Source organism: Colossoma macropomum, unplaced genomic scaffold, assembly GCF_904425465.1.
Source record: "Colossoma macropomum unplaced genomic scaffold, Colossoma_macropomum, whole genome shotgun sequence".
NCBI classification, from domain to species: domain Eukaryota; kingdom Metazoa; phylum Chordata; class Actinopteri; order Characiformes; family Serrasalmidae; genus Colossoma; species Colossoma macropomum.
In genome coordinates, this window is record NW_023494793.1 from 44269461 (window position 1) to 44289303 (window position 19843).

Sequence of the window (19843 nt, forward strand, 5' to 3'; positions counted from 1 at the left end):
CTCAAAGACATCGACCTCAACTATGAAAGGAAGAGATGGGTCAATATGTTTAAGGATAGGAGCCGTGATAAATCTGGATTTAGGGACAGTACATGCTACATCTGCTGTCTCATTCCACTGAAGCCTTTTTCTGTCCTCTGAAAAATGATGTCAGAGTTGTGGCCACAGAGATGAAACCGCGGATGAACGGCCTGTAGAAATTGGCAAAGCCCAAAAAACTTTGTGATTCCTTAACATTCTTTGACTGAGGCTAATCTACCACTTCCTTTACCTTTCTTTTTGTTCAGGCACATCCCAACCTTGTCTGAAATATAGCTGTAATGAAGGCTCTCTAGACATTTATGAACCCATTTTCCCATTTACTCAACTCACACAAGTATTAAAGTCTACAAAACCAGAGGCAGAATCAGAAAACAGCTCACAAAAGTACCAAAGAGAGTCCAGAAGGCAAAGTCCAAAAGTACAGATTAATGTCCAAGTAAACCATAAATCCAGGAAACACAGAGATACAAGGCTTACTATGCAGACAAACTGGCAATCCTTTGCATGTGAAGCTGTGGGTCCTTAGAAAGGGAGATAGATGAGCTGCAGGTGAACGAAATCTAGGTAAGACTGACCTCTGGTGTCAAGGGCGGATATTACACCTGACGGTAGCCCAGAAAGGACACCTGGGACTTTTCACATTTTCTAAGAGTCTTTGGAGTGCCAGGTGAACATGTTTGACATGTTCTTCCAGTGACAAGGAGTATACCAAAATATTATCTATATAAACCAAGACCCACTGTTCTATCATATCACATAGTACCTTGTTAATGAAGGGTTGAAACACAGAGGGGGCGATAGAGCACACAAGGCATAACTTGGTACTCACAGTGCCCTCTGCTGGTGACAAAGGCAGTCTTCCATTCATTCTTCTTGCATATTCTAACCAAACTGTAGGCGATTCTGAGATATAGTTTGGTGAATGCTCAAATTTTTTCAAAGCAACTGGCACAAGTGGAAGGGGATAACAGTACTTCATGATCACTTCATTTAGACCCCTGTAGTCCATGCATGGGCGTACACCCCCCTCATCTTTATTATCACTGAAAAAGAAACTTGCCGCTCCGGGAGAAGTGGAGGGTTGAGTTTAGCCAGGGTTTGAAACAATAGTGATGTCTGAATACTGAATACACTGTCCTAAACTGTTACTAAATGCATTCAGTAACAATGTATTGTATTTGTTGGATTTCTTTGTTTTGGATGTTCCCCTTCAGAGAATTTAGTTATTTTCTAAATAAAGATTAATATAATAAAGATTAGTAGTTAATATGTGTTATGCAGTTTGCCCTAATTTACCCACTACACCATAGCTGCCCCAGTGCTTTAGCACACTTGATGGGCAGGTGATACAAATGCTTTATTGCTTTTATACAGCAGTTCTATATGTGTATAATCAAAATCTGCCTTCACACTCACTCAGCTAGGTGACTTAAGATTCCAATTTTGTTCTGGCTTTGCATTGATTAGATGCATTTTAGTTTTAATGCACTTTCTTTACATTTTCTGTTCCAGGCACCATGTCTTTCAGAGAGAATAAAATTGACATGCCCAGCCCAGTTTGTCTCATTCATAACACGGAGGATGGAGGCCTTCGCATTTGTCAAGAGGCACTAGATATTCTAGACCAGATCACTCAGTCGGTGGTGGTGGTGGCCGTGGCAGGACCGTACCGCACTGGGAAGTCCTACCTCATGAACCGACTGGCAGGGAAACGAAAGGGTAAGCGAAGAGTTGGTTGTTAACAGATAATACAAGATAATTTTTGCTATTATTGTAATTATTGCTGCTGTTGTTGTTGTTACTTATCATTTATGTTATCTCAGTTATATATATAATACTTATGTTAAAAATCATGATGTCTAAATTTGACCAAATCAACAATCTTTTTTTTTTTATTCTCCAAAACTGACCAAAAAACACTCTTTAGACTAAATTTAAATGAACAAAATTGCTTCCACAATGTGTTGAGATGAAAGCACAGTTTAGGGTGGTAGACTTCATTTCATATTTATCCATGTTTATCTGTTGTAATTTTCAGGCTTTGCCCTGGGCAGCACCATTGAGTCTAAGACCAAGGGCATCTGGATGTGGTGTGTGCCCCACCCCGAAAAAGAAGACCACATACTGGTGCTGCTGGATACTGAGGGACTGGGAGATGTGGACAAGGTGTGGACAGAAACACTCCATACATACAAAAAATACAAAATTAAAATGACACCATGTTCTAAATACACGTCATTTGATTTTAATGCTGTGGTTGAAACCAATATTTATTTTAAGATTTTTAGTGTAATCTCTTAGAAGCTAAGACATCATGTGGCCAGTGCCAGAGTGGGTCATTGGGAGAGTCGGGAGAGTTGGATGAAACCCCCCACTTCAAATGGCCTTGGTTTGCTGATTGTAACTGAGTCTTGTTAAGTGGATATAGTTTAGATGAAGCTGAAGTTATCTTATTATTTTCATTTCCTTTTCCACCTTAAATGAAGTAGTAGTTACATTTAGATGCCTGTATGTGTAACTGCTGCACTATATAAGGTGGCATGTACATCTGAATAAGAAGCTAAAACCAGCCTTGAGACATTAATGTATCAAATATCGATTGAATCTGATACAGCTGGCAGCTCCGTGAAAACTATGAAAGAAAAAGACAAAAGATACTCAACCCTAGCAATTTGCAGGCAAAACCATAGGTAATTTCTAGTCTTCATAACTTCAGAAAGGTTTAGGCTACAGACATCAGGACATTCAGCAGACCCATAACTCACTGTGACATCAGCATCAGTGAGTAATTTGGTTCAGAAAATCTCTGCTTTCTGCCCTTCATATTCCAACAAAGGGTTAAAACAGCGACATGATTCACAATCAGATCACTCATCAGACTCTGCCTCACCATTCAGAGTGATTTCATCCACCTGTGACCATCCATCAGCCAGAGATCTGGATCCAAAATCACCCAAACCCACTCACTACTGTTATATCACATCTCTGCTTTTAACCTTTATATTATAAACAAAGAGTTAAAACAGTGACATGATTTACACACCAGGAGCCTGCCATCACTAGGCAGAGTGAGAGGAACCAGCTCCAACATCCCACAACCCAGAAATACAGCACAAACACACAGCCAGATCACTGTAAAACCTGCTGTTAACTCTCTGCTTTAGCCTTCACATGGCAACAAAACAGTTAAAAACAGCAACGCAATTCACACATCACATTGATCAGGCCTTCCCTGTGTGTCCAGAGTGACTTTCTAAAATTTTAGCTGCGATTCAGTCAGTTATCCAGCTCAGAAAACCACTGTTCAGATCCTGCGTTTACGACCATTTAAATGCCCATTTAAATCCTCACAGCAGCGTGTTCGGTATAAAACTTGCCCTTGTGTCTCAAACAGTCCTCAGACTGACTCAGACTCTGAGGTTATATAGTGTTGACAATCAGAAATTTACAGCTAAATATGCTTAAAAAACGACTCAAATGCAGTCACACTTCTAAAACTGAGGCTGAAAATAAGTCCCACTCATGGCCACTAAAGGCACTGCAATAAAATATCCAAATAAAGTTTAAACTCAAGGGAAGTTTTTTAATCATAATGAGGACTAAACTGTTTTTCAGGGTGATGAGAAACACGACGTTTGGATCTTCTGTCTGGCTGTTCTGCTCAGCACCACTCTGGTCTACAACAGCTTAGGAACAATAGATAACACAGCACTGGAGAAGCTGCAGTATCCTTAAATGCTAAGGCTGGGATGATGAGCTTTTTTTTAAATGACAAGTTATTTATATTATTTTTCATTATTTTATCTAAGACAGTTTAGACCTTTGCACCAGAGGGGATGACAAAGCCTTCTGACACCAAGTTTTCATGTTTTACCAACAAAAAAACAAGGGTTATATTGTAGTTTGCTCTGAACTTTAAACTCCATCACACATTCTTTATTTTTTATTTATTTCCACAATTTAAGATACAACCCCATTTCCCAAAAAGCTGGGACGCTGTGCAAAATGTAAATTAAAAACAAAATGCAATGATATGCAAATCATTTAAACCCTATATTTAATTGAAAATAGTACAAAGACAACATATTAGATATTGAAACTGAGAATTTTTTTTGTTTTTTGAAAAATATTTGCCCGTATAGAATTTGATACCAGCAACTTGTTCCAAAAAAGTTGGGACGGGGGCAACAAAAGGCTGGTAAAGTTGTGTAATGCTTAAAAAACACCTGGTGGTTAATTGGCAACAGGTCAGTAACATGATTGGGTATAAAAGAGCATCTCAGAGAGGCGGAGTCTTTCAGAAGTAGAGATGAGGAGGGGTTCACCACTCTGTGAAAGACTGCACCATCAAATAGTGCAACAATTCAAGAATAACGTTTCTCAACATAAAATAGCAAAGAACTTTTGCGTTTCATCATCTACGGTACATAATATCATTAAAAGTATTTGCTGGCTGTGATCTTTGGGCCCTCAGCATGGGCTCAGAAACACTTCTGAAAACCACTGTCTGTGAAAACAGTTCATCACTGCATCCACAAATGCAAGTTAAAACTCTAAAACACAAAGAAGAAACCATATATAAACAGGATCCAGAAACACTGCCACCTTCTCTGGGCCTGAGCTCATTTAAAATGGACTGAGTTGAAGCGGAAAAGTGTCCTGTGGTCTGACGAATCAACATTTGAAATTCTTTTTGGAAATCATGGACGCTGTGTCCTCCGGGCTAAAGACCACTCAGCTTGTTATCAGTGCACAGTTCAAAAGCCAGTATTCATGATGGTGTAGGGGGCATTAGTGCACATGGCATGGGTGACGTGCTCATCTGTGAAGGCACCATTAATGCTGAATGATATATACATGTTTTGGCAACATTTTTTGCTGCCATCCAGACGACGTCTTTTTCAGGGAAGGCCTTGACTATTTCAGCAAGACAATGTAAAACCATGTCTGCATGTATTACAACAGCATTGCTCTGTATTAAAAGAGTCTGGGTGCTAAACTGACCTGCCTGCAGTCCAGATCTGTCACCACTGAAAACATTTGGCGCATTACGAAATGGAAAATACGACAAAGGAGACCCCGAACTGATGAGCAGCTGAAATCCTGTATCAAACAAGAACAGGAAAACATTTCACTTTCTAAACTACAGCAGTGTCTCCTCAGTTCCCAAACGCTTACAGAGTGTTGTTAAAGAAGAGGTGATGAAAAACAGTGGTAAACAGGCCCCCGTCCCAACTTTTTTGGAACGTGTTGTCAGCATAAAATTTGAAATGGGCATATATTTTTTAAAAAAAACAATAAAAAACATTTGATATGTTGTCTTTGTATTTTTTTTTAAAATATGGTTCACATGATTTGCATATCATTGCATTCTATTTTTATTTACATTCTGCACAGCGTCCCAACATTTTTGGAAATGGAGTTGTACATAACAAATAGGTCCACATCACAGATTACCGTGTAGCTCACTAATGTGTGCAAATGAAGTGAAATCTGGGGATCTGGATATCAGAAAAAATGTATTAATTCTACCTGTGTGTTTCATGGACAAGTATTAACAACAGTCATGAAATCGATAGGTTGTCTTTATAGATACATAAATTAATATCATAACCCCCCTAGCATAAATAACCCCCTAACACACCTACAAACAACTTTTGCTTTTTGCACAGTTGCTCTGTTATTTTCCTGAAAAGTACTGTGTGCAGATATGTCACAAAACTGACGGAGCACATAGATGTGAAATCTAGGACAGGAGATGGTAAAGAAGCGTGCAGCAAAGCCATGGAGCTCATGCGTGTTTTCCCATCCTTTGTGTGGACTGTGCGAGACTTCACCCTGGACCTGGTGCTGGATGGAAAAGAGATCACAGCTGATGAATACCTGGAGAATGCGCTGATGCTGAAGCAGGGTGAGGAAGCACACAGACTCATTCAGTCAAATACAGTACATTAGAGTACATTAGGTGGATATTTACAAAGTCAACTTGAAAGCAAACAACTCTAGCGTGCTCAGTGCTGTTACTGGGTCTAATGCTTATTTAGGAGTTATTAAAGCTTTTCAAATGTGTGGGTAAATTGTCTTGGGTGCAAGGTTGTTTGTTTTTCACCATGTTTGGGGTCATTGTTTTGGATTTTGTGGCAAAATCCATATTATCATGCATTCTCATTGATACAGGTACAGAGTCTTGGTTCCTCTCAAGGTTTCTTCCTCTTGCTCTTAGGGAGTTTTTCCTGCCACTGTTGCCACTGGCGACGCTCATGGGGGCTTGGACCCCAATTTTTCTGTAAAGCTGCTTTGTGACAACACCTGTTGTAAAAAGCCCTATATAAATAAACTTTGACTTGACTTGAGGTACAGTGGCAAAAAAGAGAATGTAAACCCTCTGGAATTACCTAGTTTTCTTTGTTAATTGATCATAAAATGTGAACTGTTTTTCATGTAAGTCACAATTATAGACAAATGCAATGTGCTTAAGCTAATAATACAAAAATAATTATAATCTTTCATGTCTTTAATATGCACACCAATTGAATATCCACAGTGCTGGTGGAAAAAGTAAGTGAACTCTCTGGTCGAACCTCCTTTGGTAGCAATAACCTCAAGCAAGCACCTTCGGTAGCTAAAGATCAGACCTGTACAATATTGGACCATTATTCCTTACAGAACTGCTTCGGCTCAGCCATAGTCTTCAGATGTGTGGTGTGAACGGCTCTTTTGAGGTCATTCCACAGCATCTTGGCTGGGTTCCCACTAGTAAATCATCTTTATATATAGGCAGTTTGTCTAACTGTAGACTGATGAATCAGTCTTTGAGATTTCTTTGTAACCCTTTCCAGCTTTATGCAAATCAATGATTATTGATCATGGGTTCTCTGAGACCTCTTATTTGCGAGTCATGGTTCTCATCAGCAGATGCTTCTTGTGAATAGCAAGTTCAAATGTTTGAGTGTTTTGCATCAGAGAAGGTCTAACCCACACATCCAGTCTCATTTCATTAATTAGACTTCAGGTTTGCTACCTCTTGACTACAAATAGCTTAGTTATTAGCCTAGAGCCAAATCCAGCATCTGAAGTCTTTTCTGAGGACCTGAAATAAAATAATTATTAAGAAGTGTAAATGTTTGAGACAAAATTCACTGTCCCTGAGTTATAGGGATCGCTTGGGGCACGACACCTCACAAGTCCTGAGCAATGGGACTCGGCACAATGATGATTCCTGGGATGAAGATGATAGAAAGTTCTCTCAGTAAATAATGGGGCCAGCACTTGTGTTGCTGGGGACAGCAACAGTGGCTAGAAATGACAGAAGTGTTTATATACCACCCTTTGTTCACATAGACACGCAGTCTATCTCCTCTGCTTTTCCCAGATGATAGATTTCTGTCCAGCAGGTTAGTCCATCCAGCTGAACTGCTGCATCGAGGATGTTGCTGTGAAGCCACACTTCAGACAGAATTAAAACACAGTACTCCTTCATCTCATGTTCACTGCAGTCATTCTTAATTTGAGCAAGTCTACTTTGTTGTCAAGTGAGCAAACGGCTAATAATAGCGAGGATATGGCCTGGAGGGTTTAGCTATTAGCCTAGCTAAGACTCCATCACACCTACTGCATTTATGCTTCTGTTCACAATGTCTCCTGTGTCTTCTGTGCCTTTAATGTTTTTTACATGAGGAAAAACAAAAGGAACATCAAAGGAAAAAGTAAAGACAAAACAAAAACATGAAAATAATGTGACAATAGCTTTAAAAAAATAAAATAACAATAATAATAATAATAATTATTATTATTATTATTATTATTATATACTATTTAAAGTTATATATTTATATAATTAGTATGATTTATTATTATTATTATTATTATTATTACAATTATTATTTATTATTATAATTGTTATAATTATTATTATTGCTGTTATTATTATAATAATAAAGACATACAAAGCACATAAAAGCAAAATAAAAACATGAAAAGGAACTCAGAATCAAAGGCATTGTGTTATTAAAATTAGCTTATTAAAGGCAAAGTGCTCTTAGAATAATTGCTTATAATTTCATAGAAGTTTTGAGGAAACACTTACTCTTTAGACGTGTAAATAACACCTAATCTATACAATATTTTGAATACTTGGAGAGTTAAAGCTCAGTACAATTCTAAGAAGGCTGCGCAGATACCACAAATGTAAGTGTGCAGAGGATTAAGGATTACACATGATGGTTTTGGGTTACAGTTTAGGCAAAATCAGCTGTAATGACATGGCTACGCTAGGAAACACAAACAGGTCTATTTTTGTAAGCAAACAAAGAACATTCAGATGAATCTGTTTGCTAGACAAAGTCCGAAATTCAAAAACAAAGGTCATCTTTACTGGTAGTTGATTCATACAGTAGCAGCTAGCCATACGTCAGAGTACTCATTTGAGTACACACTGCAAAAAATGGTCTCAAGTGAAATGATCTTAAATCTAGTCGATGTAGCTAATATTTCCCATTTTGAGGCGGTTGTGCACTTAATATCAGGTTATCTAGCTTATTTCTAGAATTTACTTGTTTTGGTCATTTTATTCAGTAAAATTATCTCACTGTGCTGCCAGATAATTTTGCTGGTTTCAAGCTCATTTCTTACAAAAGCACAATTATCTGGCAACACAATGAGATAATTTTACTTAATAAAATGACTTAGAACAAGTAAAAAATGTCTAGAAATAAGCTAAATAATCTTAAATTAGGCTTACAACAATCTCAACAGGAAAATATTAGATTTATCAACTTGACAAGAGACCATTTTTTTCCAGTGCAGGTGGATTTTTTTCTGACTGACCTATTGCCTCCTTGCTGACAGGTACATTTTCATTAACCAGCAAGCACTACTAGTACTATCTGCATGTCTCTGATCTGATCTGAGCTGTTTATTATGCAAAGGTCATTTAGACCAGTTGCATAATCATAGTGGGGCAGAGAGGCAGGGGAGGGAGTTTGTGTGCCAGACTCTAGTTTAGGTGATCTTCGCATTGCTTGATTCTCCAGGCCAACTGACAGGCCAGGCCACCAGGTAATCTCTCTGTGCTCCTGACGGGATGTCTGGGCCTGTTAGCGCACCCTTTCTTTTTCACCATTCCTGTCATCATCAAACCAAAGTTTGGGAGGCAAACTACAGGATTCATGATGTTCCACAATGATGGTTTTTGTATGTGACAGAATTATTTGGCGAAGTTGACTGAAATGATGTCACTGGTTTTCTGTTTACCGTTCTTTTTCTCTACTTTTTGTATTTCTCAATTTAAAGGTGATGCTGCGACACCAAATGTTGTAAATTACAACAAGACAAGGAGAAGCCTGCGGGACTTTTTTGCTGTCCGCAAATGCTTTGTGTTTGAGCGGCCAGGCAACACTAAGAAGATGAAGCAGATAGAAGAGCTGACGGATGATGACTTGGATGAGTCTTTTGTGGAGCAGTCAAAGGCCTTCTGCAAATACATCTATACCAACTCAAGATCCAAAACCATGAGAGGAGGCCGGGGAGTGACTGGCAGAAGTAAGTAGTGTGACATTAAATACACCTTCAATTCAAATAATTACATTATTTTTGTATAACTGATTTTGTAGAACATCTACAGTTGTCTCAAAACAGCTTTAAAGCAATCTGGGTCCAGATCCTGATCAAATACTGTAGCACTGCTCCATATTACACAAACTGACACAAATGGGGAGCTATGTATGAAAATGGTTGTTATTCCTACACTGTTCACCCGATTTGGATGTAAATACTCTCAAATAAGACCCACACAGAGACACTCTCACCTTTGCATACTTTTGTTTAGCACTTTCTTTTTTTTTGACAGAACCATAAAATGTAATATATTCCTAGATTCAGCAGATATGGAAGACCCCATACCCATCACTGCCATTCACCGGCCTAGATAGGCCAGCACACCCATTGAAGGACCCACCGTGGCTTCCAATCAGATCATGGGTATATCAGTCAGAACAGTCAGTATATCTGTCAGTTCTGACCTATTCTGGGTCCTGGCTGACTACCATGATCTATTGGAGGTCTTTAGTAAACTCAAAACCCAAGTTCTGCTTCCTCACAGGTCTTATGACTGTGCCATAAACCTCTTCCCTGGAACTACCCTTCCCAAGAGAGGCTGTTTTCTCTTTCTGGCCATGTTTGATCAGCCATAGTGGACTATTTCAAGGAGACATTAACCCTGGGCTTCATGCGGCCATCCACCTCACCTGCAGGGGCCAGGTTTTTCTTTGTGGGTAAAAAAGGACGGTGGTCTTAGACCCTGCATTGTTTACCTCAATAAAATTACCCTCAAAAACCACTACCCCTTGCCATTAATGACCTTAGCATTCAGGCGCCCAGGCACTGCAGCAGGCCTCAGTTTTTACTAAGCTGGATCTGCGCAGTGCCTATAACCTCAATAGGGTGTGGAAATGGTGCCATTCAGTAGACCGCATTTATAACACCATCTGGGCATTACAAGTACCTCATGACTGCCTCCCTGGTCTTCCAGTACTTTATTAGTGAGGTCCTGCATGAGGCTCTGAAACACTATATGTTTGTCAATTTCGATGACATTCTTATTTACAGCCATTCAGTCGACGAACACATGGTTCATGTTCGCCAGGTTCTCCAGGTTCTGCTTGACAATCACCTCTATGTGAGGCTGAAGAAATCACTTTTTCATGCTCAGTCGGTCATCTTTTTTTGGGTTTGTGGTATCTAAAGGTTTTCTGGGCTTTGCTAGTTTTCGCTAGCTGTGAAGCTGGCACTGGACAAGCATAGGCACTGGCTGAAGGGTGCAGAGCATTTCTTCCTGGACTGGACGGATCACAAAAAACTTGGCCTACATTCAACAAGCCTCATTGAACAAGGTTCATTGCCTCGTTGTGCTGGGGGTTGGAGACTGACATCCAGGGGGCAGTTTGGACCGATCCAGATCCGGGGTGGGGGGGGTGGCAGATTGGCAGTCGTTCCATCCTCCGTCTAAAATTTCTTCAGTGGGGTACACACCCTCTTTTACTTGCCATCTGGGGGCAACTCACACACTCGAGTTCCTACAGAGACACTTCTGGTGGCCTAGGATGGAGGGGGATGTATGTGTCTATGTAGTGGCCTTCCAGGTTTGCACACAGAACAAGGAGCCTAGAACACAAACGGCAGGCTTGCACCATCCTTGTCCCAAACTATTTTGACTCTGATCCCACATCTGCTTGGATTTCATCATTGTTTTGCTCGTGTCATAGGGCAACACGGTAATTTGGATGTGGTCGACTGGTTTTCCAGGCCTGCAAATTTCTTGCAGTATCTGGATTACTGTCAGTCAAGGAGGCAGCTTTGCTTCTGTTACAGCATGTGGTAAGGGTCCATAGATTCCCTGATTCACTGAAGCCCTCAGCATTTGGCAAAAATCCTACCAGAACCGACTGATGAACAGAGATTCACATTCAATTACCACATCAGTCGGTTCTGGTAGGATTTTTGCCAAATGCTGAGGGCTTCAGTGAGCCTTTCCTCAGGTTTCCACCCTCAGTCTAATGGGCAGACTGAGAGGGCTAATCAGGACCTAGGTGTCTAGCCTCCTCTAGACCATCTACATGGTCTGAGCACCTGTTTTGGGTGGAGTACGCCCAGAACACCCTATGGCATTCCTTGCTGGTGATGTCTCCCAGCTTGTGTATCCTCCACCCATGTTCCCCAAGTGGGAGGTGGAGGTTGAAGTCCCCGAAGCCCGTCTGCTGGTGCAGCGATGCTGACGAGTGTGGCAAAAGGCCCATGCTGCACTGCAGAAAGTCTCAGCCTCGCAAAAACAAGCTGCCGACAGCAAGCAATGCCTGGGACCCTTGTTTTGGCTGGGGCAGCAAGTCTGGCTTGCCACGAAAGACTTTCCCTTCAGGGTTGAGTCCCATAAGCATACTCTGCAGTACATGGGACCCTTCAAGGTGTAATACGGCAGGTAATCCCGGTGGCCTACCAGCTTCTCCTCCCCTGCTTGATGCACATAAATCTGATGTTCCATGTCTCAGGGCTCAAACTGATCCTCTGCAGCCCCTTGCTCCTACCCCAGCCTCTCCTACCTCAATGTCTGATTGCGTCCCTAGCTTTGACAATCTGGTGGCTGTTGGACTCCCATCAGGTCTGAGGGGGTACCCAGTACTTGGTGGACTGGGAGGGATATGAGTCAGAGGAGTGCTTCTGGGCCCCAGATCGGCACATTCTGGACCCTGAGCTCATCTGGGTATTCATGAGGGACAACACTGCAGGTTTGGAAATATTGGGAGCCATTTCTAAAGGAGGAGTGCTGTAATATCTTGGGCTCCTGCTTGGCTGCCACCAGCCACCAGAGGGAGATGAAGAGTAGAAGCTAGCTGATTAGGGCTGATCATGATCAGCTGTGCTCAGTCAGTTTAAGGAGAGCTCACACATGGCTCCCTGCTCAGTCCTGAGTTCACGCTGCCGTGTGCACATCTCCTTGCCAACTAATAATCTCGAGTCTAAACCATCAGCATAAGTATTAAAAAAAAAGAGAAGGCCTCTCCTGCCCTTTCTATTGGTTACCTTCCCTGCAGTTTTCTAAAATCCTCTTTTGTTAGAAGACGCTGCTCTGGTGTTTCCTTTGTTTTGCCTTCTCCTTCCCCCCTTTTTTTATTATCAACCCTTGATGTTGCGGTGGCACGATGGTAACATGCTTGCCACCACATTTCAAGATAGTTCAGGCCTCACTGGATGTGTCCTTATTTCTTTCTTTTTCTTGTGCTCTCATGCCTCCACTCCTCTGCATGTGAGTCAGCCTTTGTGCTTCGTGGGTGGGTTGTCCCCTAAATTGGAGGTTTTCCAACATGAGGATCACTGATTCAATCCTCACGTGGGGACTAGTTATAATTTATAAATACAAGTTTATATTTGTATAAACAAAGTGTAAAAAAAAAAAAACATTAAATTTCACATGATAGGGCTAGGTTCTAGTTTTGCTACATGATAGCATAGATAATCTGTAGTAAATTTCTGGAACATACTAGAGCATCAATTTAGTTTATAAAACAAATTTAACTTGCCAAACCTCTTGACACTCCAGTCTCTAAAAGGTGAGTTTTACAAGTGATACGGATATGGATGTGAATCTAGTCTATTATAGATACACCATAAATTTAGGACAATAGTTCTATCACTCTCAGATTTGTTCTCCACTTTCTTTTTTTGAGACTTACTGGCCTGAACAGTAATTAGACTGTGGATGGTGGGTATGAAGTTCTTTGGTTGCATGCACATTACACACAGAAAAAAAACAGATATCACCTCACACAAATAACCAGTCATTTGAGACAAAAATACAATTTCTCCTGGATATCACCTTGCAGATAAAACCACAACAGAGACTTGTAACAAAGCAGATTCCGAAAGTTGTGAGGCATCCATGTGCAGGTTTATTAACCACATGGCAATCCAGGAGAGACCTCCGGTGGCCAGATTTTTTTTCACAGCTCTGTGCTCAGTTCTAGGTTCTCTTTTCAGAGTACTACACAAGCCTAAGCCAATAATTTGGTAAAGCCCCTCGGGTTTACTCCTGGGTCTCCCTTCTCTTCTTTCCCAATTTGTGCCAAATCACACCCCTCAAGTGTTCCTCCCAGGGTTTCTCTTGCAGCCCGTTCCTGGTTGTTTCTTGGGGCTCTGCTTTGTGTCCTTTACAAAGGAAAGAAATATTAAAGAAACATAAAACTGTGAAAAGAAAGCTTTATGTTTCTTTTCGGCTCTCTAGGGTCATCTTCATTGACACTCTGTTGTTTAAAAAAAATTGCATTTTGCTTTTCACACCTGTTTTCAGGCATACTATCCACTTACTCTCTATCCTTCCCTTTAGCTCATCCAAAAGTATGGCGGTGTCCTAAACCTCAGTTCTGCAGTTCGAGTCCACTTCAGGGTTACATTCAGTTTCTGGTATATGAGAGTGTTTTGAGTTCCCTTAATATCTGGCCCCATTAGCTCAGGCTGGCCTTTATTAATTCTTCAGGAAATATTATTTATTTCCCTAGGATTGATCCTTGCAGCAGGCTAGTCTTTTGTAATATCAAGTTTGGCTTTAGTTTTGTTTGTACCGATTATTTCCAATGATGTAGGTGAGTCCACTTAGAAATATTTTCAGGTTGTGATTGCAGAAATACAAAAGGTAACTAGATTACTTGATTTTTCAATAAACAACTTATTTACTCTAACTTGCGTAATTTCCTTTACAAATTTATTTTTGCTTGTACTCAAGTAAATTATCACTACAGTAATAGTACTTTTACTTAAGTAGTTAAGTCAAGTCAGATTTATTTAAATAGCGCTTTTTATAACAGGCATTTTCACAAAGCAGCTTTACGGAAAAAAAATCTGGGTCTGAGCCCCCATGAGTGTCACTAAGGACAACAGCGGCAAGGAAAAACTCCCTAAGAGTAAGAAGAAGAGACCATGAGAGGAACCAAGAACCAAAAGCGGAACCCATCCTTCTCTGGACCACACTTAATTAACCCCTTAAAATCTCAGGCTTATTGCATACTAAGGCTTATTATTCAATAACTATAGGGACTTCAGTGCAAACAGTAAAAATAGATCTATGAAAATCAGTCACTGTTACCAGGGAAAACCAGTGACTGTACTGTTAGAAGGTGACCTGTTACTGTGAAAATGAAAAAGTCTCAGTATTGTGAGGCAGGGAAAGTAAATCTGTGATTACACAGTTTGAGTTGATGTGCATGCAGCAGTATCATCAGGAGGGTCAGTTCATGCAGGTGATGATTTCTGCACAATGTTGGACAGCAGGGAGGTCCATAATGGTCAAACTTGTCCAGAAGGCTGGGGAGCAGTGGGCACCCAATCAAGGCAGATGTAGAGAGTCAGACTGCATAGGATGGGCAGTTATTCAGCTCAGGAAAGCCACACAGACAGTTCTGTTAATACAGACTGATTACAGTTAACAGTGCTAACAGAGAGCAGCAGAGACTCCGGCAGGTAAAGCTATTACAGCCTCAGTAAAAGGGAGAGAGAAGGTAACAGAGTCATGAGGCTCCCTGAGATGTCGGAGCCCCTCCGCTCCACCGTCAACAAACCTGAGTGAACGCGTGAGGCAGCGGGACGACAGCACCAACACTCCCAGTTTACCATAATACTCTATGACCATAAACCCCAGATCTGCACCTTTTATCTAACAGGAAACACTAATTACCAAAGGCTCCACTAAACAAGTGGGTTTTAGCCTAGACTTAAAGACTGAGGCTGTGTCTGAGTCCCGAACACCGACTGGAAGATTATTCCAAAGCTGGAGGGCTTTGTGTGAAAGGATTTTCAGTACTCTTTCCACCCCTGCTGTGCCACCTTGAGAGTGACTAGTTGTCTGTGCTTAGCTATCAGTATATCCAGTAGTATTTCATGCCCTCCAGCACTAAACTGCGCTTAGTCATGAGCTTGGTAGAGAACAATGTGCTGAACATATGTATTGAACTTAAATGAAGTGAAACAAATATCTTTATGGGTATATATTTGAACTATGCCTTAATGTAATTTGAGACTGATATATAAGACAGATCTAGAATTTTGAGACCTGGAACATACGTGTATAAAAATGGTTGTGTCTGTAAGAAAGTTTCTATTTAAAATAAAGTATTAGGGACAAAATGAAATGAAAATGGAAAAAATTAAATATCATTTAATTTTTTAAAAAACATTTCAGTGTTGGCCACTCTGGCACAGACGTATGTCGAGGCAATCAGCAGTGGTCAGGTCCCGTCTCTGGACAACGCTGTGGAATCTTTGGCTCAGATTCATAACAGTCGTGCCATCACAGAAGCTGTGGAGTTCTACCACTGTGAGATGACCAAAAAGGTCCAGTTCCCCACGGAGACTCAGCAGGAGCTTTCTGACATCCATGCAGGTGTAGAGAAAGAGGCTATCAGTATCTTCATCAAAGGCTCCTTCAACGATCAGAACCAGGAATACCAGAACGAGCTTGTGGTAAAGTAGCTTTAGCATAAAATCATTTTGTTTGATACAACTGAAAGCTGAAGAGATTAATGTTGTAGGAGAGGAGAGTAATGCCTATTAAAATTAATGCAAGCATCACTTTCATTTCTTAATCTCCAGAAACGCCTTAGCAAGGAATATGAGGAACTTGTTAAACAGAATATGGAAGAATCTCGTAAGGCGTGCAGGTCCATCATCTCTCGAGTGTTTGGTTCTTTGGAGGAGGCAGTGAAGGAAGATACTTACATGCAGCCTGGAGGCTACACAGAGTACTGCAGTGACCTGGACAAAGCAATCAAGCAGTACAGGTCAGAGAAAGGCCACGGACCTATGGTGAGTTGTCATTTTACCACTAACGTATTCTATTTATAACATTAACAACAGAAACACTCAAAGTTTGAATGCCTCATTTCCAGAAGTGGACAGTCCAGATCTAGAACATTAAAAACCTCTTCAGAATTTTGTTCCAACTGTCTGATTTCTCTGGTTACCTCAAACCAGAAGCTTAAGGCAGCTGGAACAAAATCCAGGGTAGGATTTTTACTTCCTGGGCATGAATTACCCAACTAAGCTTATCTTGATTCAAACCCTAGCAAAACCTCTGAACTGTCTCATTTTTACACTCGTATTCTTTGAATGTCTCTTCTTAGCTTGAAGAAGTCTTGACAAATTATCTGACTGAGAAGAATAAGGTTGGACAGAACATTCTTGCAGCTGACCGCTCCCTCAGTGAAGCTGAGCGGAAGATGGAGGGTAAATTACAGTGATAATAACAGAGAAATTTAAGAGGCTAATTTCTTGTGTTGTATTGTTGAAACCTCCCCATGTCTGTTCGTGTTTAGAGAAAAGACGTGAGAAAGAGGCTTTGGAGCAGAAGAACAGACAACTAGAGGAACAGAAAAAAATGCAGGAAGAGCTGTTTCGTGAGCAGAAGAAATCCCATGATGAACACATAAAGCAGCTAAAGGAGAAAATAGATGAAGAAAAGACATGTTCCAGGGAAGAGATCATGCGACTACAACACGCATTGGATCAGGTAATGTATTACTGTTAAATGCAATGCTAGGAAAAAGACCCTGGAAGGAAGCAGTGCTTAGAGACTGTTGTCATGCAGTGACTGGTTAGTGACTGAGTATTGTTTATGGTCAGAATAAATGCCATGAAGAACACATAGAGCAGCCAAAGAGGAAAATGGAGTCATGGATCATTACAGTGCCCTTTATTACAGTTGTCTTTCTATGGAGAGGAACTCATGCCAAATGGAAAGGTAGTCACTACAGTGGAAAAACGTGAAATGCACACATGATATTATTGTTCCATAATACGTTCCAAAATGGAAATAAACCCTCCATTACAATGGAAGTATTTGCATTTTACAAACAAAATACTGACTTTGTGTCAGAACTGAATATGATCCACCATGTAGTGAAGGCATGGCTATACTGCTTTCTACTGTGCTTTAAACAGATTTTCCTCATTGAAATGCAGTCATAACAGTGAAAACAGTGAAATGCAGTGCACACTTGCCATTACTGTTTCACAGATGGCACACAGAATATGAGCTAAAATGAAAAAAAGAAACTCTACTACACTGTTTTCACCTCTTTTTTGTAGTTCAAATGTATTTGCCTCATTGAAATGCAACCCAAACAGTGAAATGCAGTGTACATGAGATTTAAACACTGGCATGTGCCAAAATGAAAAGTAAAGGATTCGTTACACTGATTTAATGTTGTTTGAAGTGCTGCACGGTGGAAAACAGTGTAGCCGTGCTTTTATTATATCTCAAGGTGGATTGTCTTCAATTCTGACATGAATTCAGCATTTATTTTAAAACGCAAATCCTAATGCATTGTTTTTCAGAGGTCAAGCGTCGTGAAAACGTGTGTAAAGGGCTTGTTTTTCATTTTGACACGTATTCTGCATGTCATCATGGAAAAGTATTGTCATGTGTGCATTGCATTTCATGTTTTTCCACTGTTGTAATTGCCTTTCCATTTGGGATGAATTCTCCTCCACACTCCTACACCACTGCAATACAACCACTATGTTGGCCAGCCTGGCAGCAGCTCCAGCTTAACATCTGTGATGACCTCCACAGGGCTCCTCAGCATTAACACTTTCTTGTGTTAGCCTAGAACCTTCATTCAAACTGGTTGGAAGCAGTGACCGGGTCACTTACTACTCATTACTACTCATCTGTTGATAGACTACCTGGAGTTGCCCTTCTGTTAATAATTAGCAACTGTTGCGAACTTTTATTACCTTTCAGTTATTTAGCACCACACCAGCAATTTCCAGCACATACATTCTGAATTTGATGCTATACATTTTTAAAAGATGTGCACAGGGAAACATGTAAAAGACACCTGATACGCTGCAGAAGTCAATGTTATTTTTCCAGTGCGCCAATCATAAAAAAGAATGTCAGCTTCAGATTTATCTGAGATAAACTTAGCATCAGTCACAAACTGTGTTTATTGACAAAAGTTTGTTAAAATATTCCAGAGCCCATGTGGTTATATCTGTCACAGAAGCGTTTTATAATGCAGTACCATCCGAGGGGTCGAAGGTCATGTGCACTCAGCTGTGGTTTTCAGACTTGCCCTTTGCACACAGAGACTTTTCATTTTTGTTGCAGGCGTCAGTTTCAGAATGAGCCTATATTTACAAAAAACAATAAGGTTGATAAGGTAAAACATTAGATATCTTGTCTTTGTACTGTTTTCTTAGAGGTCAAAGTACATTACAAACCACTGCTTTCTGTTTGTTATTGCCTTTCATACACTGTGCCAACTTTAGTAGAACTGAGGTTTGCACTGTCAAAACAGATTTGAGTTCCAGTACAGAATACATGTGTAAGGGATCAGCCCATGCCACTGCCCACCAGCAGAGGGCGATGGCAGCGAGGCAGTACCAGCCCAGTGAACTCCCAATTCCCAGAAGCCCACAAGCAGTTCAGCATAGCAACTTTGTAGAGGGCTGACTGATATAGCAATCAGAACACAAAAGAGAGAAAAGAAACAAGAGCTGTAAAGTAAAAGGAAAGAGATAACCAGCTCTCAGACAAAGAGTGAAAAGAAACAGGAGCTGTAAAAAAAAACAAACAGCTCCAGAGAATTTCTGCCCAAAAATCCCAAAAGGTTGAAAAAAAACTCAAAAACTTCAAAAACACAAAAGATCACTCAAAACGAATCATCCTATTATCTCTAAAGAAATATAGTTTTGTTTGTGGGTAATTATTTGTTGCATTCTAGGGTACTTTATTTGTATGATAATGCCTCAGACTGCCAGGGGTTCAATCCCGGCCTGAGGTGACTCTACGCCAAAGTTCACAATCATCACACCCCAGCCCGCTCACTGTTCCCCACCATAGCCTGTCGTTCAGCAAATCTTATCCGCACGGTTCAGTTAAATTCTGGTACTCACAGATTTTCCTTTCTGCGTTTACCTCCCTGTAACAACATGACTGTGTAATGATAAAACCAGGTTGTCATGTCACATTAGCCACACAACTGTCAAGAAATGATTAATCACAAATCAGCAGCACCAAAGAGAAAAACCAAGAAAGGGCTCATTTTAACTCAGCTTTGATTTCACTCACTCACTTTTTACTCTTTGAGTCAATCAATAACTCCAGGTTCAAACTTCAATGACCAAAGGAATTAGGACAGCAGCACGGTTGGCAGAAACAGTGGGGGTAAAAATTACAATTATGTATTTGATACTGCAAGTGATATTTGTCCAGCAAATACTGAATCACACAATCACAAATCTTTGCATAAAGGTT

The 19843-nt window shown here is 40.5% G+C and overlaps 1 protein-coding gene across 1 annotated transcript in view; it reads left to right on the forward strand.

The window, feature by feature from the left end:
• LOC118813990 (guanylate-binding protein 1-like) overlaps positions 1-19843 on the forward strand; it is a 36597-nt gene that overhangs the window by 15894 nt on the left and 860 nt on the right. Inside the window, exons 4-12 of the mRNA XM_036579650.1 lie at positions 1555-1761; positions 2081-2208; positions 3658-3767; positions 5751-5953; positions 9334-9582; positions 15764-16044; positions 16174-16386; positions 16704-16806; positions 16896-17089. Of these exons, the coding sequence (XP_036435543.1) occupies positions 1560-1761; positions 2081-2208; positions 3658-3767; positions 5751-5953; positions 9334-9582; positions 15764-16044; positions 16174-16386; positions 16704-16806; positions 16896-17089 (1683 nt within the window). The 5' untranslated portion in view covers positions 1555-1559. The remainder of the gene's footprint in view (positions 1-1554; positions 1762-2080; positions 2209-3657; positions 3768-5750; positions 5954-9333; positions 9583-15763; positions 16045-16173; positions 16387-16703; positions 16807-16895; positions 17090-19843) is intronic.